Source organism: Morone saxatilis, unplaced genomic scaffold (assembly GCF_004916995.1).
Source record: "Morone saxatilis isolate NCDOM2014 unplaced genomic scaffold, NCSU_SB_2.0 Contig9, whole genome shotgun sequence".
NCBI lineage: Eukaryota > Metazoa > Chordata > Actinopteri > Moronidae > Morone > Morone saxatilis.
This window is the reverse complement of record NW_023340268.1, coordinates 19,143,300-19,167,757: the sequence shown is the minus strand read 5'-3', so window position 1 is coordinate 19,167,757 and position 24,458 is coordinate 19,143,300. Positions and strand designations below refer to the sequence as shown.

Sequence of the window (24,458 nt, the reverse complement as noted above, 5' to 3'; positions counted from 1 at the left end):
GGAGTCATCCCTATGTTCCCCGGGTCCTATGTTCCCCGGGTCCTATGTTCCCCGCTAAGGTTAGGGTTAGGGTTAGGGTTAGGGTTCCCCGGTCCCATACAAAGCGGGGAACATAGGACCCGGGGAACATAGGTACGCTCCCAAAGGGACAAACCAAACACTGGCTCTCAATAGGTGTTTCAATATAGTTTCATTGTGCATTTTGAGGCCACCATAGTGTCTCCTTCGCGCTTGGAAGCAGATGGTGAAATGAGGGAGGTGCAACTACACCGCTAAATGCTTCTAAACCCTACACATTAGTCCTTTAAGCTAAACTTTCATTTCAAAAATTCATTTTGGAGGAATTCCAGCCATGTAAGTACTGTTTAATGTGTTTGTCTTTTCTCAAATAGCTTACAATGAACTATGGTACAAATAGTAAAAACTATGGTTAGCCTGTTTTAGGTCATTGTTTGGGTTTCACAGCCCGCAACTTCACCCTCATCAGCCTCGTTTCCAGCCACAGCAGACACCTGTTTCCAGCGAGAAAGCTCTAATAAAGCCATTGTACAGAACCTGCTCAGCACCAAACAGCAGACAGTTAGAAGGTAGCTGGTGAACCTAGTGGAGCATTTAACAGTTAAAGAGCCAGATATTTCCCGTAGGAGTTGGTGGAGACCAACAACGGAGCTATAATTTCAAGAGGACCCAAATAAGTGATAACAAACGACTCAGCCCTATGAGCTGGCACCTTCAAGTCGAGTTTTTGTAAATTAACACAAGTTGCTGTAGTTGTATTGTGCCAATAAAGTTTCTAAATGTTGCCTGAATTGCATTCAAGGCAAGGCAAACTGGTTCATTCTAAGGTAACAAAAACACAAATATTCCTATATTCAAGTGATTATACACTAATGATAGTGGATGATAAATGATAGCAATAGCCATTCAGCATTTCCAAGGTGATCTTACACATCAGTACAAGTGTCTAAGCAGTGGTACCTTTTGTCCACACTTTCACAAACGTTAGCACACTCTGCTCCTATAGCTTTTTTTTATGTGTGTTGTGACAGCTTTCCACAGCAATTCCAAATCCACCATCAGCATGAGTGATAGTGATAGTGAGGACTCTTTTCCAAAAGGCAAAGGTTGCAGCTCGTCAATCTGAGAAATGAATGAGGTAGAGGTGGTGTTACTGAGGCCATAACCCACCTTCAGTATGTGAACTCTTTTGCAAATGTGCGTGTTTGCTTGAGGAGTATGAGTGCATGTGTGTTTGAGTGCAGTGTCAGAGAAATAACTAATGGCTAAGTCAGCAAGGTCTCTTCAGAGAACGCGCTGGGCTCTTACACAATGCCCTTCACGTTAAAGGAGCATCTTCGGAGCCCCAGTGGGATTGGCTGTCTGCCTTCCATGCCGATCCATCTACAGTCTAGACTGGTGCAACGGCACGTCACTGATGAAATGTAACAAGAAGGAAACTACTGTTGAACCTTTAAAATTTACAAACCCATAGTTATTTAGGAATTGTGTGACATTTTGGGAAATACGTTTATTGGCTTGCTTGCTGAGACTTAGATGAGAGGATCGATAGCACTCTCATATACCTGTCTGTTAAATATAAAGCTACTGGCAGCAGATGGTTAACTTAGCTTATGCCACAAATTGATGTTTTTCACTTAAGCTTTTGTACAAATTAAAAACAAGTGTTAATTAGTGAGTGAGTTTTAGGGAGACACGAAGGCAGGCTAGCACTTTGCCCCTGCTTCCTTTAGCTATACTTAGCTAAGGTAATAGTTTCAGATATTCCAGACAGGTCTGTAGGCTTATTTTGCTCTTAGATTTGTCTAAAGCAAGTTAGACTGTTTCACAACAATAAAGACACACTTATTTTAAGCCTTAAAAACATACTCCCAGGACTAACTCTCAAAATAGTAGGCTAACAGTCTGCTGACCAGTGGTACCAAATGACACAAAAGAGGAACACATGGCTCATAATTTGTGGATCGCTAACAATATTGTGCTGCATTAAGAAGCCACAGCTCTGCACCGCGTTGAGATTCTATGCTAATGGAGCATTTTTTAATTGTTGCATTAAAATGTCCTTTTAACTGTTGATTTCCACCAGTAGGCAAACATTTTCTAATAAAGTGAACGGATTGAAAAAAAGTCTTAATTTATTCAACATTCATGGCACATTTTGTCTTATTTCAGTTAATCAAGAGATTTTTGAACAACAGATGAAGTTTGGCTGGTTGGCTTTGTGAGACCAGATATGAAAGCTAATATATTATATATTTCCCAGTATGTGAAACTCCTCCTTTAGGACAAGTAATTATGAGCATACAATTAATATAGTTCTTCTCAGGTGACACCTGTCCTCATATTTACACTAATACAGCTACAACCTTGCAAAAACAATTTGTTACTTGAAGTTTTTTCCATAGCAGGGAAGTGTTAAGTTTTCACTGTAATAATAATAATGAATAATAACATGGAAACCATCTGAAGATTGCTGGGTTTAAAAGGTTGACAGCTGTCTCAAAGTAGGCTTTAAGCTGCAGGCACTGCTTCTTAAATGTATATTTGCCACCGTACAACATCTGACAAATGCTGTCAAACAAGCACCCATATCACATTTACTGTAAGTATAAATGTGTGTAATGTGCATCCTGCAAGATTAAAGGTCCTGTTGTGGTTTCACACGTAGAGAGATACTTAGTGCTTAGATGAACAAAATACATGCAAACACAAAAACAAAATCCCCAAATATATTCCAGTAAATATCCTGTCATGAAATCAATCAGTCACAATAATTAGGTAATAACATGTCATCTACTTTAATTCCTGATATTCATCAACATTCGATAGGACTTTCCCTTGGCTGCCACCCATGTTGTGATGTCTCTTAGGTTCTCCCAGGATGCTGAGAGTGAGCCAACACTCCTGCTCTCTCATTTGTCTTAATTACCCCAAAATGGATCACCGTTGAGCGCGAAGCATTCAGCTGTACAATTCAGTCATGTTAAAGTTGACTGTGGCAGAAAACGTGAGGATAAAACAAATCTTGATGATGTTGTGGTAGGCGTTAATCAAATGTTTATTCGTTCTCAGGCTTTGTCCCGGCAAATGAAATGGAAAGACTGAAGGGCTAAAGACCGGAAGCTTGTTTATCACTTAAGAGCTTTTTTTCATTTTTACTTTGTTGAAAATGTCACGCACAGTAGAGGTTTATAGGCTGGATGTGTGCGTGTGTGGGCCAGATTAAAAGGCAAATGGCCAGCTTCTTTAATCTATGCTAAGCTAAAGATCTTATTGCACCCATAAAGTCACTCAGAGTGCTGCACAGAGGAAAATGTAAATGTTTCCTTCTTCTACATGAAGATTAAAAACATTACTGGTGAACACCCAGTATGAAATGGGTCTTCATTATTATGGAATGTATCCAAAAAGCTCAAAGACAAAGATTGCTGATGCAGAAATCCGACGTGAGATACTCACCTCTTCGAACCAGAGCTGTGGAAGGCCATTTTTAACTCCCTTCCTTGATGGGAGACAAGACAGGCTCAGCAAAGAGGCGCAGCGGTGAGTTGCAGGAGCAGAAGGAGCCACAGATATGAAATTCCCCCCTGAAGTCAGTCCTACCTGTGCATGTTGAGGACTGATGGAGAGAAGCGGCGGAGGAGATGCTCAAGCATTTTCTGAGGACACATAAAAGTTTGTTCAATGGGTTCCTATTGGCCAGGAGTTCTTCAGGAGGTGGTTACTACATTTTATTACCAACACTTAAAAAGATGCAGAAGCCCATGGGCCCTTTATGTGTAACCCCCCTCCCTGCTTCTTTTCTTTTACGGTGCCTCCTAATGACACGTATGCCTGTATGTAATTCTCTTAATAATTATCGTCAGAATAGGGAAGAAGCAGCCAATGAGTGATGAAATGTGGATTTCATAATCACGTGTACTCATCAGTGTAGCTGAAGAATGCATGTTAGCCTGTAGTGTTGACATGGAGAAAGCCTTGTTATTACCTGGATGGCCTTGGGCAGACATGCTGTTTATGTATCCTGCATGTTATGTAATTGATTCTACAGCGTTTGATCTGGAATTTTTGCTGCACTTTGGAAGATCTGAGAGACGAAAATTACCTGCGATGGGCCAATTTCTTACAGGGATATCACATTAACCCAAATCAGAAAATACTCAGTGACATTATTCATTGCTCTGACTTTATTTAGCTTGTAGCCTACAGACATTTTGACATTTCTTACAGGTATGACTTTCTCATCCCGAATAGATTTCTCAGCTCCTGCGGTACACAACCACTTTGAAGTGACAGGAACCACACCGCCAGTGCATTCAGATCTCTCTAAAGGGGATGACGCTTATGTTTTAAAAACATAAAATGTGCTGCAAATATCTGCAACACAGCCCACTGTGATCTGAAAAAGTGTCCACTTTGGCAAGGACATATTCTTATGCTGGTGCATGCCACAGCGTATTACTTTTAATATGTCTCCCATATTTGTGTTTTTCTCTGCTTGGATTACTTGTTTATTGATCCTGGCAGTTGCTGTCCATGTTATATGATAAGGTATTAGAGATCAGTAACATCACAGACACACTGCAATTTACTACAACCAACAATATAAAGGTAAAGGATAAAGATTTTGTTACTGTATCATATTGCTTGAATTGATTGTTTTAGTAGCTACGCCACAATGTTGGTCTGACAGAGCTGTGAGGGAAACATGATACAGTGACTGGGCCTCCTCAGAGATCTGGCAGGGAGATCATGTGTCCAGCCTGGATAATTGAGAACTCATGCTCTCAATGAGAAAGCAGGCACAGACAGTGAGGGAAAGAAAGGGAAAGAGAAAACAGTTTGTGATTATTCATCCACGCGGCAGGCCCCATGACTACCACACTTGTGACCTGGAGTCACATACTCCAAGGCCCTCCAGTCCGAGTACAGCTTGATATTGATGTGGAAATGTTGAAACAGGAGGGTTATGGTCACAAAGCTACAGTGAAAAAGCTGTGGTCCACCAGAATCTAAGCTATGTGGAAGTGACACCTTTGCACCCTGGTACGTTTTGGATGCCTTAAAAGCTTTGCAGTGTGCAGTGTGGTGGGTGTAGGTTTATGAGATCAATTGATCTGAGCAAACCACTGGCTGACACCTAGAGGTAGTATGGAAAAGCATGCAGTCATATAAATGTTAGCAGCCACAAACTGTATGCAGTACATGTAAGAGGACATTTTGAGGCATGGATTTGGCTTTACTGCTCACTATAGTTGGAGAACATACTAATTTGACCTGGAGCCCATGGTTGAATTTTGATGTGAGCACAGGGTGACCATATCTTACAGCCCCCAAACCTGGACCCTTAAGTGTACCTCACTCTCTTGCGCATGCACATGTACGCACTCATCCATTCACCGTGGGCATTTTCATCAGAATGGGGACAATTATTTCAGCACTTTTTCATCACACCTACTGAGTGCACCTTTCAACACCATGGACACCATGAATGCAGCATTTTTATTGTCGGGTTTTTTATAAAGAAGTAAAACTCCTAGAGCTCTTTAGAAAAGACCGACTTTCTCTTCAGCATGACAACTAACCCTTAGCATACTGACAGGTTATGTCTCATAGATGACATTTCCACATTGACTGATTGACACACACACTGACAAATCAGTGCTGAATTCAGATTTTTGGTGCATTGTTTATATTTTTATATTGGGTTGGGTAATAATGAGTGGGACAGATCGTAATAAACATTTATAAGCACTAGGGTTGAGCAAATGCCTGGGTAAATGACTATCCGGTATAGATAATGTACTTTTTATAAGTAAGAGTATTAAACGAGTGTGTCAATATCTGTATTTGTAAATATACTTTATAATCGACATTTATAAAAATATCTTGCTCTGTAAATAGTTTTTTTTAAATAAATACAGCAACATCTGATCAACCCATATCAATTTCAGGCTTAAACAAACAACTTCCAGTTACTCCCACCCACTACCAGTTTAGTTTAGTTTTGGCAAAGATTTATTTTAGTTTGATAAAGACAAACTATGTGAGGTGAAAAACTAAATAAAGTCCTTGGTAAGGTATTGGTTGAGTCAGTGGTGCCAGTACACCACTGCAGAAAAAGATGGTGCAATGATATTAGGTAATGGAAGAAGCTCTAGTCAAACCTTAAAATGAACAGAAATAATATGGAAAATTTGATGGAAATACATTATATATATATTATAGTTTGTTTCATGTATCAGTGTAGAAGAAGGTTACAGTCTCTTGCTGCTATTTCTCTATAGTTGTGCAGAAGCTTCAGTGGATAATAAAAGGGCCAGTGTGTGACATTTATTAGGATCTATTGACAGAATTGGAATATAATATTCATAAACATATTTTCATTAGTGTTTTCATTACCTTAGAATGAGCTGTTTTTATCTACAGAGGGAGCGGTTCCTCTTCTACGGAGTCCACCATGTTGAACCACCATGTTTTGTACAGTAGCCCAGAACGGATAAAACAAACTCATGGTCACCGTAGTTTCTCTTATACGCTTGGAAGGCTAAGCAGTATTCAGTTTGTTGCAATCTGCCAGTTCACCACTAGTTGCCACTAAATCTTATGGGTCCTTTAAGTCATAGGCTTCATGTTCCCAATGCACTTTGTCACATTCTGTTTCCATACAGCAACTTTTCCATGCAGCTCATCCAAGCGTAAAAACCTGTTTGCAGTATTTTGACTTTTCTTTTTTTTTTGGCCTTGACAGCCTTGGCACAAACTTGCAAATAAAAACAGGTGGATGGAAGCGCACTTATAGATTCTCAAATGTGGAGCTCTGCATGAGGGATGAAGAGCATTCTTCCAAAAGATATTCCAATATTTGATGCTTTGCTGATTTTGGTGGAGAGCACTGTCTAACATGTCGCTGTAGGTGTTGAATCGGATTGACACCTGGTGACTGTGAAGACTATGGCATATGATTCGCGTCATTGTCACACTCATCAAACCATTCAGTGACCCGTGGTCCCTCTGTATGGAAGCATCTGCATTTCTACAAGTTTTTCGTTTATCATAGATCACACTGACAATATGAACTGAGTTGACGATTAGGTAGGTGAGTCTGTGATCATCCCCTCTTTGTAATACATCACCAGAGAGCACTTTTCTGCCAAATCAAATTAAAAGCAAAAACACTGTTATCCTCTGCAGTCATTTTTATTTATAGAGAAGAAATACTCGTCTAAGTTTGATATTGTACTGTGTTAAAAGTGTTGTCCTTGCTGGGTAACCTCTCTGATATTTCTGCCAGTTTTTTTTTATGTTTTCCAGACTATATGGTCATCTGGGCTCTGGCAAACGTCTGAAAAAGGCAAAAAAAATCAATAGCGCTTCTCTCTTAATCAAGTGCTCGGAGCTTATGGCAGAACGCCATGAGAGAAAAGCAGCAATTGACTTTGGGTGTGTGAAGGTGAAGCTGGGAATAGAGGAGGAAAAGAGTCATCCTGCACCGGTCCACCTGCTTCATCAGAGACACTGATAGAGAAAACTAATTTCCTATTGTTGACAACTGTTAAATACACAGTTACCAACGCCAACAGCTTATGGGTCATGGACATTTTTATTCATTTGCAGTTACATAATCCTCCCCTCCCTCTTATCTGACAAGTGATTAGTGTGTGAGGAGTTTTTTAACCAGGACAGATGGCATTTTAATTGCAGTACCTGACTGCCAGGAACAAACGAGGCAGTGCTGGTTAGTGGTTATCCATTGTTACTTTGTTAATATGCACTTTCTCTGAGAATAAAAATAAATATCTGATCAGTTTAACTCCTTAGATCCTTAAAATGGTGAAAAATTTGAGCCTTATTCTATCAAGTACTTTTTCTATCACGCTCCTGGCTTACACACAGTATGTGTATTATGTGAGGGGTATTTGAGTTAAAGTGAGTGGCGGTAATGATATTTACTTCGAAGCATGTATTCCGGTGTCTTGTCAATCACCCAGAAGCACCTGGAAATTATCCATAAATAATAGCCTAATTTGACATATGATCTATTGATCCATGATAATGAAGATCCAGAAAAATAGAAATGCACTACAAAATAGCACATTGTCACTATTTTAGAAATAAAGCCAGTAGTTCACACCCTGTGTTTAATCTTGCCCAGTAATTCCCTTATTCTAGAGCTCTTTCATGCAAATTTACCTTTAAAGGTCTGTGGGAAAATACATTATTGACCTTATCCTTGATGACTGGAATGTAATATTTACCACAGGCAATATAATACCAGACTCCACTGCACTTGGACCCTTGGGCAAAAAGGAGCTGTTGGCCCTTATTAACTCCCTGTTTCTCTCACTGTGTAATGTGTACATCTATGCTGAAATACCTGGACTTTGCTGTGTGGTGATTTTATTCTACATGTTAATTCAAGGATATATACCATAAATAAGCATAACACAAGTTTATTAAATGTCTTAAAATTAGAAAGCTTAGAAAAACCTGACCTAAACATGACCCGAGACTAGCTGACACACTCTCAACTTGTCAAATACTGCTGTTGATCTGTGGCCCTCTGCTAAAAAATATGATACTGTAGGTGCACCTTAGTGTCATTGATGGACTTGCAGTCCATAGGTTAGGTTTAGTCACCAAAACTACTTGGTTATGTTTTTGGAAAATATCATAACTTAAGATCATAACTCAACTTTTCCTTTTGGTTTCAAACGGGGCACGAACAGCCATCTCCGGTTGAAAGTCCGATGTCTGATTCGTCCATCTTCCACACCTTCATATGCAGACTGTCAGGCTCTTTATGTCTGGTGGGTGCTAAGGGGAGTGAGAGACCGGCTGACTTAGCAACTAGTTGGTGAACATAGCTAGCTATTTAGCTGCCAAATAGCCAAATGTTTTCATCAAGAGTTGGTGGAGATAAATGGAGAGTGAATATTGGACGTGGCCACAACCATGACTCCAATTAAATGCTAATTTGAGTTTCTCCGTGGCTGCTGGATGTATGAATACAAAAGGTTTGCCAAAATAATTTTTATGAGATAATAACCTTCTATCTGATGACACCTTGTGCTCCTTAATGTCCTCCTGAATCCACACTCTTTATGTGTTTTATATGTTTTACAATCTATAAATATTAGTATTTTTGTCATCAAGATATGTAGGCTATATATTGTGATTTTTTCATTTTATATAGTGAACACAATAACTGCAGGAAGTTAGAATGTATTGTAATTAGAGATTTGTCCCGTGAATACTGATCAGAGATGAGTTTCCCTGATATGTTTATACCAAAATTTGCTTCTCTATCTGTATTATGTATTTTTTAAAATCATTTTTAACAATGGTATATATTTTGACAAACTGTGTTTTTTTCTCCCTGTCACTTTACTATTGTTCTATTAGCTCTTTGGTTGTTTTAAACAAGGCTCTGTGAATATAGCTTATGTTCAGATCTTTATGGTTTTCACTTTCAAGCCTCCTACTGAGTTTTTTTATAACACCCCTAAAAATCAAAAAGGCCTCACATGAAGCTTAGGAACCACTGGGATATATAAATAAAAATTGAATTGGATATGTCTATTGTTCACAGCTGGCAAAAAAGTCAATTAATGCAACTTTTGAAAGACCAGTGTGTATGAATTTAGTGGCATCTAATTGTGTAGTTGCAGATTACAACTCCCTCGCTTCACCATCCCCTTCCAAGTCTGAAGGAGGTGGCTGCAAGGGCGTCAGTGGGGCACTGACTAATGCAAGGGTGGGGTTAAGTATCTTTCAGTTTTCCAGTCATTCCCAATTTATGAAATTCCAAAGAAATTGAACATTTCAAATACACTAGGTGAAAATAACTTAAAAAAAAACAACTAAAACTGCATGTTTTTTGCCTAAAACTGCATGTTATTAGCATAAATTGTGCATGTTAATTAAGTAGAGATGTGTGGGTACGTATAGAGCCCATTCTCGTTAGATATATTAAAGTCGGAGTTCAAGGGATCCTTTTGGAAATGGCCATGCAAGTGTTATTATCACCAAATTGTTGCCCAACTTTGGAGCATTATATAGCCCCCAACATACTAGCCATGACATGGTTTGTACTAGTGACTAAATTAGGTCGTCTACTTCCATGATACCACTATCTTCAGTCTAGCTTCAAATGGAGTCTGCTACAGCCTCTGAAAGACAGTTCGGAGTGCAAGTAGTAAGGATAATACTACTAACCCCAGGACCCAGGAAGTGTTTGCTTTGTCTGTTCTGGGCTACTGTAGAAACAGGACGGTTCAACATGGCTGACTCCCTTGAAGGCGACCCGCTGCATCTCTTGATAAAACCGGCTCATTCTAAGGTAACGAAAACACAACAATAATTATTTTCAGGTGATTATAAAGAAAACACACCTATACATATTATATTCCAGTTCTTCCAATAGATCCTCCTAAATGTTCCACACTGGACCTTTAACAGTGCTGATGTATTTCTGTACTTCCAAATATGACATTTACAGGAAAGTTTCTTTTTGCTTCTGCTAATCTGCCATGGACACCAAATCACGTGACACCTGCATTCTTTTATTGCATTTTGTTTGCATAACACTCATCCTTTGTTTCTTAGCATGGTAATATCCGACTGCACGGTTCACTTCAGCTTCCAGAGGGCAGGCTCTGACGTCAGCTCGCCCGCTGGACGCGCGCACACACACACGCACACACACACACACTATAGTGCAGTAGGCAGCAGAACACACACTACTGGGTGCTGCTGGCTATTAATATTCCCTTATGAAACTGCCAACAGTCTATAGCCTATGTATTGTCTGCAAAACGCGGGGCGGACCGGGAGGATAAACACAAAGCCAGATTCCGCGACAGACGCTGCCGCACTTTTCCAAATTAAAATCCCCGTCAGGACAGAGAGAGAGACATAGGGAGGGAATAGAGTGAGAGAGAGAGAGAGCGAGGGAAAGCGAGAGAGGGGGGGACTGCAGAACATACAGGGTCTGGATGAATAACCATGGCAACAGCAGCAGCAGCAGGAGAAGCGCTGGTATAAACATTGCGATTTACTCCTTAAAGGCTGGAACCGAACCCTCTGCGGATATTACACTACATCACTGCTAAGGTGAGGCTGTTTTATTCTACATGTGACACCCTCTTTCTTGCATGTGTGTGGAACATGAGAGGATTGGGAAGCTCGTTGTTATGTACATCACAGCAGAGAAAGCTGCTACTGTAGACTGCAGGCTGCTGAGAGCGGTGTCAGGCTCAATGAGGATGGCTCTTATGGAAATACAGTCTAATGGAGAATTTAGCTTCATTTATACATCCTATGTACTATGTCTATATGGCAGCTAATTGTCTTTGTCTGACCTATTGTATGTGTGGTCATGTGTCCTTTTGTAAAGAGTCTAAAGGACACCACACTGATAAGTTCATAAAGCAAAAAAGGACATTTCTAATCAAATTAGCCCTTCAAAATAAAGGCATTAATAAAAATATATCCAAGCCCTCTCATGCTAAGAATGATCTAAATGAAATATAATGAAATTTAGATTGGCAAATTAAGCTGGCAACTGTGTGCGGTGCAGTTCAGTATCTTTGTGGCAAGCGAGGATGTTTGTCAAAGCTGCTCCACAGTACAGTGTGTGCTGTTTATTATCAGTTTTTCACAGATGCTGTAGTCTGAAAAGAACAAAGCAAAGCTGCCACGCTTCAGAATGAAACAATGCAGACTTGTCAATGCGGGCTGCATAAAGATAAAAGCAGAAGTAAACAATGAGGCGAGGTTAAATCAATCACAGTTAATAGGGCTGCTCATACTGTAATGCAGCACGAGTTCAGGCCCTCCTGTGACCGATCTAAACATTTCATTTCTGCAGAAAACCACAAGACGATGTGAGAGCACTAGTCTGTGTCTGTCAACTGAGCTAATTCAATCTAATGTCTTCATACTTTTTTAACTTTGCACATTCGTATATGTGGCTCACACACACGCACACACACACACACACACACACAGTGGTTCTCGTGCATATAAATTATTAGTGAATCAGAGTTGTAAATACAGATGTAATTTAGGATCTAGAGTGCAGATTTCATGCAGCTCTCCAAACACTACAAAGGTCTGTTGAGGTAGTGAATGTAGGATTTTCCTGCCTTCTTTTTTTTGTTGTTGCAGAAAAGCTCTTTGATCATAAGAGAATGTCATAGGGAGACAGCATGCTGCTCTTAAAATCATACTCCACACTGTCTCTGTGTTTTTTTTTATTTGTCTTTGCAAGGATTTGGTATTGTAATTTTGAGCCTAATGCAGCATCATGGAAGGTTTTAGCAAATGCTAGATTATGCCATCACATGATTGCCGGCTCAGATCTCACATACCCAGTGTGCAGATTAACTTTCCTTAAAATCAGACGTAGGGAAAAATAAGTATTGCTTCAGTAACTTTGATTTGACAGATCTTAATATCCTTCAAAATACTTCACAACATCAGCATAATTTCCTCTCATTTCAGCTCATCATTTCATTTTGCTTGAAGGAGGTGCTGTAACTCATTGGTCCTTTGTCACATAGACTTGACGGTAGTCCTTTTACTGCTATTGTGCTCTGCAGAGGGAGGTGGATGTTAATGAATGGAATAACGGCTGAGATTAATATCCGGCCCTTTGAGCTGTGCACACATACAGCAGCTTCCAGTCGCGGCACACAATGACCCTCTGTGTTACAATAGCACCTACGTACCCTGCAAAATCTGCTCATTCCACATTCAGTCCCTGTGAACGTGTTGCACCTTCATCCTCCCAAAATTTGAGAATGGAGATGTCAGTCAGCATTCCCAACTGAGCTGACACCAACAGGGGCGGCTGGAATGTGGAAGGAAGCAGCCAGGAGTTTTTTCCTGAAGGAGGAGGAATTACTGGAGCTGCAAACTCTAGACCTCCAAGAAAGCCAGTGTGCGTGTGTGTGTCTGCCTTGCATTAAATAGTAATAAGACAGCAGATGGCTGTTTTGTAATGATTAGTGTTTAATGATTTGCAGCAAGAAAATCGGGAAGAGATAGTTTGTAAAAGTGCAGGAGCAGCAAATGATACGCAGTAGTTTACAGGTTGTGCAGGTCTGTGTGGGGGGCAGCAGCATTTGAACAGGGATTTGTGTAACGATAGAGAGATTAAGGAACATTTTAAACATTGGGATTTTTGTTGAAACCTTAAGTGTGTTAACAGCACGTTTAGTATTTTTTCTATTTAACTTGATTGCTGAACATGCTGAGCATGCCAACTCCAGCTGTAGAAATTGAGGCATTGAGGAACAGATAAGGATTTAAAGTGGTAATGCTTAAGATTTCAGTCTTGGTTGATTTGGTATCTTCAAGTGCAGTTTGATATTACTGACGTATCTGGTTAGAGTGCAGGCAAACAATGTCACCTTGTAGGTAAGAGTAGGTAGGTAATCTGAATCCAGGGTGGGAATGGCAGACTCCACCACTAACAATGAAAGCTCTTCTATAGAGAGGTATTACATAATGTAAATACATTGAACAACTATTGCTAAAAGAAAGTCAACCATTGATGTCAATAAAAAACAATGGGTTTTAATTTTAATGAACAGAATAAAAACAAGTCTCTAAAATGTTTTAATTATTTGTATTTGGATTCCGTTCTATTTTCTTAAAACAGTTTTTTGGAAATTCCCTTTAAAAATCAATAACTTATCCTGAATGATCAGGAAAGTACAGAAATGTAATGTAAAGTGTTATCCCTTTTTTCCCAGCATGAAGGTTTGAATTCTGCTACAAAGCCATGTAAAATCCTGTTGAAATAATCTAAAAATAGGCCTAGTGGAATCAGCCTAAAAAAACTTTTTCTGTCAGCAAATCCAGTGAAAAGACCAAAACCAACAAACAATTCATCTTAATAACAAGTGCTGTCTGAGGCCCTAGGCTTTTAAAAAAACAAGGCATTTGGGATTTTGTTTTTAAAATATTATTGTACATCTTTTGTAGGCAATAAGTAGCTAAGGACTGAGCCATAGAGAGGGCATGGAAGACGGAAAATATAGCGAGGAGCAAACGTATTGTTAGTTTTGGTCTTTTCATGTAATTTGTTGACAATATGAAAATAAGAGTAACCCCACGTTGCCCTTTAAAGGCATTGTTGTTGTTTCATCATCATCATCGTGATTATCATCATTGTCATTGCCATGAAAGGAAACACAATGTATCCCACTTAGTTGAATGACAGCCGTATGTCTTTAAAGCTGTCGGCGTGGGTGTTTTGGTCTGTGCCTCACTGATTTGATTAACTTATTGATGAATTTTCAGGTTGATAATCAGTGTTTGTCGCATCTGTGTGCTCTAGCCACATACTGAAGTCCCTGGATTGCTAGCCTCCATTTAATCATGTACACTGTGTTCATTCCCCTCCTTACTGCCTACCCTAACACATTGCTGTAGAAGTGAGCAGCTCCTGTCTTGAATCTCTGAGACAGCAGATAACAGATAACTAGGACGTTGGCTTGAATTAGGGAAGCAGTGAAGCAGCTTCGGCTAATCATTGCTGGAGAAATCACAGGCTGTGCATACTTCAGTGTGTCACGGTCTCACATCAAAAGACCTATAATTGGCTCATGACATTATGATGACCGCCGTCATCTGTGGTCATCCTGACACACACAAGGCTTCACTCTTGTGGTGGGTGTGTCAATGTGACATGACATGCAGAGTCAGCAAGATATAAGAAGAGGCAAGACAGTCATTTCTTGTCTCTTCAGGCCCTTTGCAGCAGTGGTTTAATGTACTGTACTACATTACAGAAGTGTGTTTCTCAGGACTGTTTATGATGCTGCTTGCTTTTATGTTCATATGCTTTAACATAGACACGTCACCTTTTTACTCTCTTCTAGACTTCTGGTTTTAGAGGGCAGTAGTTGAGGTTTTATTGAAGATTTACTGGTTCTTCTTTATCGGCTCTTGGCAAGATTCTTATAATACATCTTATCAGCAAAAGTGAGGTGGAGCAGAGTGTTTCCCTGCCAACTAAAAAGACACCTTAGACTCACCACATTTTCTCTAATTAAATTCTGGTGTTGCGAAAGGACACTGGAATACATTTCTCTGCTAGCAAGTGACAAATCAAAACTGACTGTTGGCTTAATCAGGACATTATTTACATTAAAAGAAGCAAATTCCTAAAAAATTAGCTCTGGTCACGGCTGGATTATGGACTGGGCCAATGGGGCCAGCATCCCAAGGCCTTGGACTGCAAGGGGGCCTACAAGCCTCAGGCGGCACATCATGTGACCCAAGACTTCTGAAGGAAGTTGAACGCAAGGGCCCTCAGTACACACAGCACAGGCTTACCACTAGGCCCCTGGGTGTACATAGTGTGAGCTAACCACTAGCTAACCCTTCAGTGCTTACAATGTGAGGGCCTCCAGGCCCCTTGGTGTTTAAAATGTTCTCTCACCCCAAGGGCCCCCTTGGTAGGGTTGCAACAGTATGAGATTTTCACAGCATGATAACGGCCTCAAAAAATAGCACGGTTTCACGGTATAATGGTATACAGTACATTATTGTTATTATCATCAGTTACAGTGATTTTGGTTAAACAAACACTTTATTTTAATTTCACTAAATATTATGCCCTATATATTTTTAACACTAATACAGTAGAATTCATTCAGTTACAGTAGTATACCACAGTATTGCTATGCCACTTCAACCCTACCTCTAGGTGTTTAAAATGTAAGCTGACCACTAGGCCCCTCAGTGCTGACTGAGCGAGGGCCCTTGGTATATAAACAGTGAGCTGACCTTAAGGGCCCCCAGGTCACTGTTCTTGTTAACCAAGAAGACTTTTTAAGTTTAAATTGAAGTTACAGGCCTAAACTAAGCAGTTACATTTGAAAAAAATAAGAGTCTGATCTTACATGTCCCCCCATAGGACTAACTATTTTTACACAGCAATACATTGCGAAACATTCTAACTAACTGATGTTAGCTTAATTAGTTAGCTAGCTACAGCTGATCCAATCGCCAGCAACAGTTGTCATTTCTTTACTATGAATTTAAATGGCAAACTGTGTGTGCCATCAAAGAACAGACAGACATTGCAGTAACAGTAACAGTAACATATGGTGCCCAGATTAGCAAACGGTTAACTGCTAATAAATGAAGAAGTTCAAGGCTACCACTTTCTATAGGGCATTGTAGGACAATTGGTATTCACAGGATATCTGCAAGCTGGAGTTAACTGTAATTAGCAGGAACTTTTGCATTTTAGTAGCAGCAAATTAACTTCTCACAATACCCCAGTGTTTAAGCTCTGATGTAATAAAACCAGCCTGTTTACATAAATCTCCACTACTTAAAGAAAGTGGACTGTAACAGTATTATGGTTTTAAACCAGCTAAGCTGAGGACTGGTCGTAATGCATAAGTAAAAGGTGTTTCTTCTGTAATGACGTGTGTGTGTGTGTATTTGTGCATCTTTTGTTCTAGTGATGATTCTTCCGTGTCAGTTCTTACAACATTTACAGGAACACCAACCAGACACCACACACATGCAAGGCTTATATTTCAAAGCATTCAATGAGAGGTTATTTGATACACTTTACTCTAAACACTGTCAGCGTTTCATCTCCGTTTGGTTGGTGGCAGCTCAGTTTTTACTGTGTTTCAGCTCACACAGCAGTCTCTCTGATCGCTGCAGAGTATAAAGTCCATATTTTCCCCTGATGATTTCAGACATTGTGGATTTAAAGTAAAATTAGATGGTTCGTGTTTGGAAGTACAGGGGAAACACTGAGCTTTAAATGCTGCTAATGGAATACACTCCTCATATGGGTGTGAATTGAGCTTCAGTGAGCCTGGGATATGTTGATCCCAGGTTCATTTAGAGACTTCCATTTTCAATAGTGTGATGCATTGAGGTACATTGAGTGCATGCTTGCATTTGTCTTAGTGAGCTGAGGCGATGGCCATGTTTACGCAGGCCTGTATTCCTAACTCTGAGGCCAATAAGATAACTAAATTGAAACTGAGCTGAATGTGTACATTTTTCTGAAGTTTCCTTCAACAAGATCATGGGCAGTTTGATTGCAAAATATATTTTCAGTTAAACTCAAAGCTCAGAACAAGCACATATGCAGCATAAGGCAGAAGAAATTGAGTTTGACAAATCATCCCTTTTCATTAAAATGTCCTTTTTTGTGTCAGAGGGGATAAGGTGCCTTTTGTTTCCTCGTAATCCTCAAGGTACAAAAGTCTCTGAAACAGCATTTACAAAATCATGGCACAAATTGAACACGCCTGAAACACAGAGAAAGCTCTGGGAGCCTTTAAATTTAAAAAAGAAAATTACTAATAAAATTAAAATTGTAATTTAAATTTGCAAAGAAGATAACACGTAATTACCAGTTATGCAGGTATTTGATAATTAATTAAAGGGCAATATATTAAAGTAGGAGAACCATACCCTAGTAATTATAGAGGTAATAATAACAATGTACTAAATGGCTGACATTAATAGAACCTGAACTCAAATCAGCTCACAGCTTCCAGTTGCACACATCAGTGCTTTAACTCTGAAATTATTAAACCATACGTTGATGTTAATTTTTCCAACATTTATCTGAACACTGATGGTGATGACTGTATTCAGACCAAGATGTCTATCTTCTTCAGTCAGGTCTGTTCACCACAGTGGACTGCATGAGTCATACCACCTCAGCAAACAGAGGAAATAACAGTGTGAGCTGGTTTTTAGAAATGTGATCATTTGTCTTATCTTTTACTGTGGATTCTGTCTTATTTCTGCTTATTTGTCTGATATGTCATATTTACTGGCTGTCTTCTCTTTTGACAGGTGATGAGTGGGATTATATCATGTCTGAAGTACAGGGAACACTGGAGTTTTCTGTAGAGTTGCACAAGTTTCACAATGTGGATCTCTTTCAAAGAGGGTAAGCAAATTCATCTCAGCAGAAATCACATTCCCAGAGTCATGATATTTGTTTATATTACCTGTCTTCGCAACTGGCGACTCAGCAAACTCACAGAACATATTCACATTTACTGCTGACAAAAGATCCACACATTTTAATATTTGGTTTTTCTTTTTATTCTTTTGTATTTCTTCAAGAGTAAAATGTGCCATAACTGAACTGAATTAAAAATTATTAAGATGCATAACATAAGTAGCTCAGTACAATGGTTTCAATCTGAGAAATCACAGACTTTTGCCCCCTCAACTACAGTATGACTGGAAGTGACTGTAATATTCAGCAGTTCAGAATGAGAATGACAATATATCCCTGCATTTTAGGTAATCTGCGCTAATTTATATATTTATTTGTAATGAATACATCATCCATCTAACCGATTAATACATTGTTAAACATGGTACCTGCATGTGCAAAAGAGGAATACTAATGAAGATATGACTTCTGGGACGCTGAAGGTACAATTTAATTTATCGGCTAAATTAATGTAACGTACCCTTCCACCTCTTTCACTTCTGCTGGACAAAGATTATGCTGTAAAACTAAGTCACTGTCCAAAAGAAGAAAAATGGTGTTGAACAACTTTCATCTAAGCTGGATGTTGTCAGCCGTGTTTAAGTACCCATAATCCTCTCAAACTGTATGTCACGACTTCATGTGGTCCAATGAAATGGCAGTTTACAGTTCAAGATGAGGTGAATCAACATTCAGAGCGACATATTACACTGCCCTGAATAGGAAAACAGAATAGTAGGCCCACATATTTGGTCAAAATTGAAAAAAGACCAGAATGAGGCATTGTGATATTGGCTTTAGCCTACCATATCAGGACGTATTAAACCACAAAAATTACAATTACAATTACAAGACCAACCGTGGGTTCTAGAGAAACAGCCAACACAGCAAAAGCAAGAAAGCTGTATTAGGTCATATGTGAGATATACTGTACAGCTAAAGCTAAATTAAAAATGTAAAACTGATTTTTCACTGAAGTTCAACCACAATAGAGAAAAAAACACACCAGCTAAACCGAAAACAGGTTTAGGTAGCATGCTATGTATGCTTTTGACTCTAGTTGAGTTTGTGCAGTTTGGCTAAGTTAAGCTCCCTTTAAATCATATTTAAATATATAGTCCAAGCCACGGCCTCACACTGTATATTTAAAATAGAGAATAAAACAGCCATTGCCATCCAGACCATTCTGACTATTGACCAATTTTCAATAAAGTTGTCGGTCCGACTCTAAAATAAGTAATTCAGCTGAAAAATTGGGTCAGAAATGGGCTCGAATCGTACAGTGTATTTTTGGGTAAAATAATCGGCCACAAAAATGGGGACATTACAAATTTTGCATCTGCTTTTTTAGGGCAGTACTGACGTCAGGGTGGGAACACAATACACAAACAGTACAACACAGAAACAACACATTTAAATTTAATGGGTTATACCAAAAAAGAAGAAGAATGTAAGGAGTGTAAATAAAAAAGCTAAATCAAACTTTCCAGTTGAGTTTTTCATGATATTCCATAACATAAAAAAGTGCCATGTTTATCCAATGATGCAGGAAGATTAAAACCTCTCGTCTGGTCGGCCTCTAGCTTGCTGAAACACCAGCTTTATCAAAATGATTTTCCCTCTCTAAACGGGATGGGCTAAAGCTTTATCATGGTAATCCCTTCAGCTGAGTGCACTAATATGTTTGTTTTTACTGGTTGCCACGTTGCTTCAGATAGCAGCAGAGATCTGACCAAAGAGAACTGTATCTCGATGTAAAGATGAAGGACTGTGGAATAAGAACAGTTTGGTCCTATGCATCTCACCACAAGGTAATTGCTAAAAATCAATACAGATCCCTGCTGTACCAGACTTGGGGACCACACAGCTGTACACTTTGAAGGGCCCAGTTGTACACTGATTGCATTAAAAAAACACTGATTAAATCTGCATTTAATTTGGAAAGAAGGTGCTAAGCATGACATTTCTGGTTTTCGCTGATGGAGGCAAAGTTAGACTCTTAAATTGCTTCAGATAGTCATATTAAGAACCCAGCTATATTTTCCTAATGTAATTTATTCTAGTTTAAAGGACCAGTGTGTAGGATTTAGTTGCAGATTGCAACTGTCTTGCTTCAGCCTCCTGTTCCAAGCATAAAGGTGAAACTACGGTGGCAGTGAGATGTGCGAAAAATGCAAACAGCCCTATCTAGAGTGAGGATTTGGTTTGTCCGTTCTGGGCTACTGTAGAAACATGGGGGTTCAACATGGCGGCCTCCATGGAAGGCAACCTGCAGCGTCTGTTAATAAAAATGTCTCCTTTCTAAGTTCACGAAAACACAGCGATTCTTAATTTAACTGTTCAAAATAAATGTAAACGACTACTAAGATCCATTCTCAAAATAAACAGTAATGTAGTTTATCGAAAATGAAACACTGAACACACTATAAGTCCCTACTGTAAAACGATGCATTTGATTCTGACCAGGTTCTGGCAATTGAATTGACCTATTTCATCCCATAAACATCTCTTATTTATTTATCAACCTTCAAAACCTTTTCCATGCTCTTCTCTGTCAATCCTTCATCTCTAGGAGCGCTGCCGCTAACACACTAATGTGAAGACTGTGTTCACAGCCACACTTCGGTCTTAGATTGCCAATGTGTCCCAGAGGAGCTGAGATGTGCTTTTACACAAAGCTGTGTTTACTTGAACTGTCAAAGTGACCTTTTCAAAGATTGCTGCTTATAGTCTGGAATGTCATGTAAATAATCCCTGTTTAAATCAGTAAGACTTGTATTCTGATTTCCATTTTATAGCTCTGTGCAGATATTCTATTTTTTTCCCTCAGGAATCCAAGCACTAAGATGCAATAACCTTGTTTCCCAACTCGGTTCAATAAATTTTTATTTTACCTAAAATGTTTGCCAGTTGAACTGTAGAATTCAAGCACCAGCGCTCATCTGATACCACGTACAGTATACTTTACAGCCTTTGAATGGATGCATGTCTTTTTAATTATTAATAACCATTTGCCCATTATCCTTTAATAATTTAACTGCATTTGTACAATTCGTGGCTGATTTTGTTTTACATGACATTGTTAACTTCTCGTCCATGTCATGAGGAGCACTCCTGAATCTCAAAAGCTGTACCTGTAAAGATTTTTACAAAAAATCTGTCTTGTCAGTACCGTATTCCATCTAGGCATATTACGGTTATTCAAACGGTCAGTTTGAAGTTATGCCACACTAAGGCTGCCACACCACAGCCACCAATATAATCCAGGTCATGTCAACCAATCCAAATACCCCAAATACTTTAATATTAGACTTTATGTCTCGCAGGTATGAAGGTAGCTGAAGGCTATTTTGGGTCGGAATGGCAGGATGGCAAAACATGCACAACAAATGTTGCTATGCTGATGTCGTATCATATTTTATTTTATGTAATTTATTAAATATTAGCTCCTTGTTGTCCTGATTGCTCATGTTTTGTCCTACGTAACATCCGATTTCAAATTCTGTCATGGGGGACGACAAAAAGTTTAAATATTTTCAACAATGCCGTCTACTGTTACTGGTACTCTCTGCCCGCCTCGCCTAATTTTACAGCATAAATCTGATTTTTTTGTTACCTTTTTTATGATTTTATTTAGCAAACAGTTAATAGTTAGGGCTATTAAAATAGCCACAGAAATTTCAGCTTCCTTACTCAGTCCAAGAATCTTGAATACATTTGTTCTAGTCTCTCTTGGTCAGCAAAGAGGTTTTAAGTCACGTGTGTGATGTCCTCTTGAAACAGTAGCCATAGTGAATCCACTAGGATTTTGTTGTACATTTTGATACACAAGTACATTTTAACATGACTAGCTTGCTAACTTCTGTTCTTTCTTATTATCTTACTTCTGTATATAGTAAAAACATTTTCCAGGGTTCTGACCTTGAGGATTTAAAAGACAAAAGGAAATGATTTACTTGAACACCATATATCTGTCCAACGGGCCAAATTCTGGTCATCAGTGAAAAATGTCCACCCACAGTAGGTGAATCGGCAAGAAAAAAGAGTAAAATTGAAAATATCTGCCAAATAGCAATGAGCTTAAATACCCTGATTATATAAAACGTGATTCAAGTAACCTTTTGCCTTCCCTTTGTCCTGGTATTAAATCAAACAGACCATTCACAATTGATTATATACTGTATATATAAAAAATCTTGATATGTCCAGTTCATTCAGATATAACAGTATTTCACTTTATTTTGTGGAATTGTGTGTGTGTGACTGTTATGTTTGTATCTCTCCCTCAGGTTCTACCAGGTACGAGCAGGGTTGAAGGCGTCACCTCGAGTGCCCCACAGGTTGATAGCGACAACACAAGACAATACAGGTAAGGTGAAGTGATGTTTACGTCCTCACACACAAACAGACACACACACTCACTTTTTTAGACATCACATAGACACCAGTCTCACAACCCTATCCTCATTCTGGTCAGCAGATAAGCTCCCAATTTTCTATATTGGTTCTCAGTAATCTCAAAATCTGTTGTTGCACTTTTGCTGAATGAACCCCAGCATGTGTGGAGCTTGAGGATTTTAGGTTTTACAGGCCAGAACTCATATTCAGTCATGGATGGATAATGGGACAGTATCTTTGTAGTTGTTTTGTGTTTCTTATTGTGGTTATTTTGTCTTTATAGTCGTTTGTGGCTACTTGTTTGTGTCTTTCTGTGGCCTTTTTCACCTCTTTGTAGTCACTTTGCATATTTTTGGGCCATTTCATGTCTCTTTGTGGTTGTTTTCTTTCTCTTTGTAGTCATTTTGTGTCTCTTTGTAGTTGCATTGTATCTCTTTGTGGTTAGCAGTATTAATATGTTAGAAATGGTATACTGTACATGAACTACAGCAGTTTAGATCTATTTAAATTTTAATGGTCAGTTATTGAGTTTTCCAGAGAGGTTTCAAAGGCGGTAATATTAATCAAATAAACTTCAGAATAAAACCAGAAAAGTACAATCAAATATACTGTTGTTATGTAGTAATATATCCTGCATACTTTCCATCATACAGATTCTGTTAACACTTACTGTGCAACAGTTGAATTTTAATCATATGTCATCCTGGGCCTAAAACAAATAATATCAGCCTGATCATATAGTCTAGATCATGTTTGAACAGGTTGCATTTTAGCCACAGTGGTCCATATCCAAAGGGGACTGAGTGTGGGAAAATGTCACTTGAAACAGGGAATTGAATTACACACATTGTGTTGTTCATACTTGTCTTTGAAGTCTGTGTGAAAACAGTAATCTTTCAGTGTTGTGTGTTAAAGTACATAGTAGTGCAGGGAGTGCTTTTATTCTGTGCCTCTCCTGGAACAAGTGAGCATAATTTTACAGTATTATGTGAAATACGAACATTTTCGGAAGCCTTCTCTTGATTGTTGTTGTCTCACAGATTGATTCCTTAATGTCTTGGCTGTATTTTTGACATCTGTGGATTCAAAAGAGCTTCAATTACAGACATGACTAAGGCATTTCTTAAAATAAAAGCAGTCCACAGATGCCAGAGGAAAACAACCATATATTTCGACATGTGCTTTTTGAAGTGTGCAGAATGCACCAGAATCTTTCATAGTAAATTGTGAATAAAAGCACATAACAGACAATAAAAATAACCAAATGGATTTTATTGATAAGTAACTGTGCACAGTAAGTGATTCTATTGGTATGTCCCTGCCATTGTCCCACCTACAGAGTTCTGCATCAGAGAATGAGAGTGGTGTCTGGGGATTTTATGGCTGTATCTTGTCTCAGTGATTTAGGACATTTGGCCGTCTTTGGGTGAAAGACTGACTGACTCACTCTGCAGAAAGTCTTGCATCTCTAATATCTTCCTAAACCAAAGGAAGACAAGGTGACTTAACTTGTTTAGAATGTAAATCAGTTTCAGCTTTCTTAAACCCAATATTATTTTTTTTGATATTTATTGGGTGTGAAACAAACAAAACTCTACTGGAATTTCTTCTCCAGGAGAAGCTTTAGTCTTATAATGAGGGATTTAAGACTGAATTTGACAGAACAGGCTTAAAGCAGAGGCATAGAGCACAATAGCACAGCTAATCTTATAATGCCTTACTTCAAAGAAAACTCTATTCATTTGTGACCAGAACATTTGAGTTGTAAAAATGTTCACTTTGAATTAAATGTTTGTTTCTTAATTAATATACTTTAGATAACCAGCAACAAAATATGCAACCAACTAGGAAAATTGGAATTAAAACTTTATAACATGCACCGTGTCTTTTACATCCTCTAATTGCTAAATACAATTACTTACAGATGGTTTCTATCATAAAAGATTCCTCACATGTGTTGTCCTCTTTTGTATTCATAGGTTTTGACACAGTGTTTCTGAATCAGCCCAAGCGTTAAAATCTAAATCTCTGGCAA

At 38.8% G+C, this 24,458-nt stretch overlaps 2 protein-coding genes across 2 annotated transcripts in view; one reads left to right on the top strand and one right to left on the bottom strand.

Moving 5' to 3' along the window:
- Positions 1–3,506, bottom strand: part of LOC118342944 (collagen alpha-1(IX) chain-like) — a 24,589-nt gene extending 21,083 nt beyond the window's left edge. The window contains exon 1 of the mRNA XM_035681639.1: positions 3,478–3,506. Coding sequence (XP_035537532.1) covers positions 3,478–3,506 — 29 coding nt within the window. The remainder of the gene's footprint in view (positions 1–3,477) is intronic.
- Positions 3,507–17,894: 14,388 nt separating this feature from the next.
- The window catches only part of fam135b (family with sequence similarity 135 member B), a 35,941-nt gene continuing 29,377 nt past the window's right edge, over positions 17,895–24,458 (top strand). The window contains exons 1-2 of the mRNA XM_035680871.1: positions 17,895–17,971; positions 22,315–22,394. Of these exons, the coding sequence (XP_035536764.1) occupies positions 17,895–17,971; positions 22,315–22,394 (157 nt within the window). The remainder of the gene's footprint in view (positions 17,972–22,314; positions 22,395–24,458) is intronic.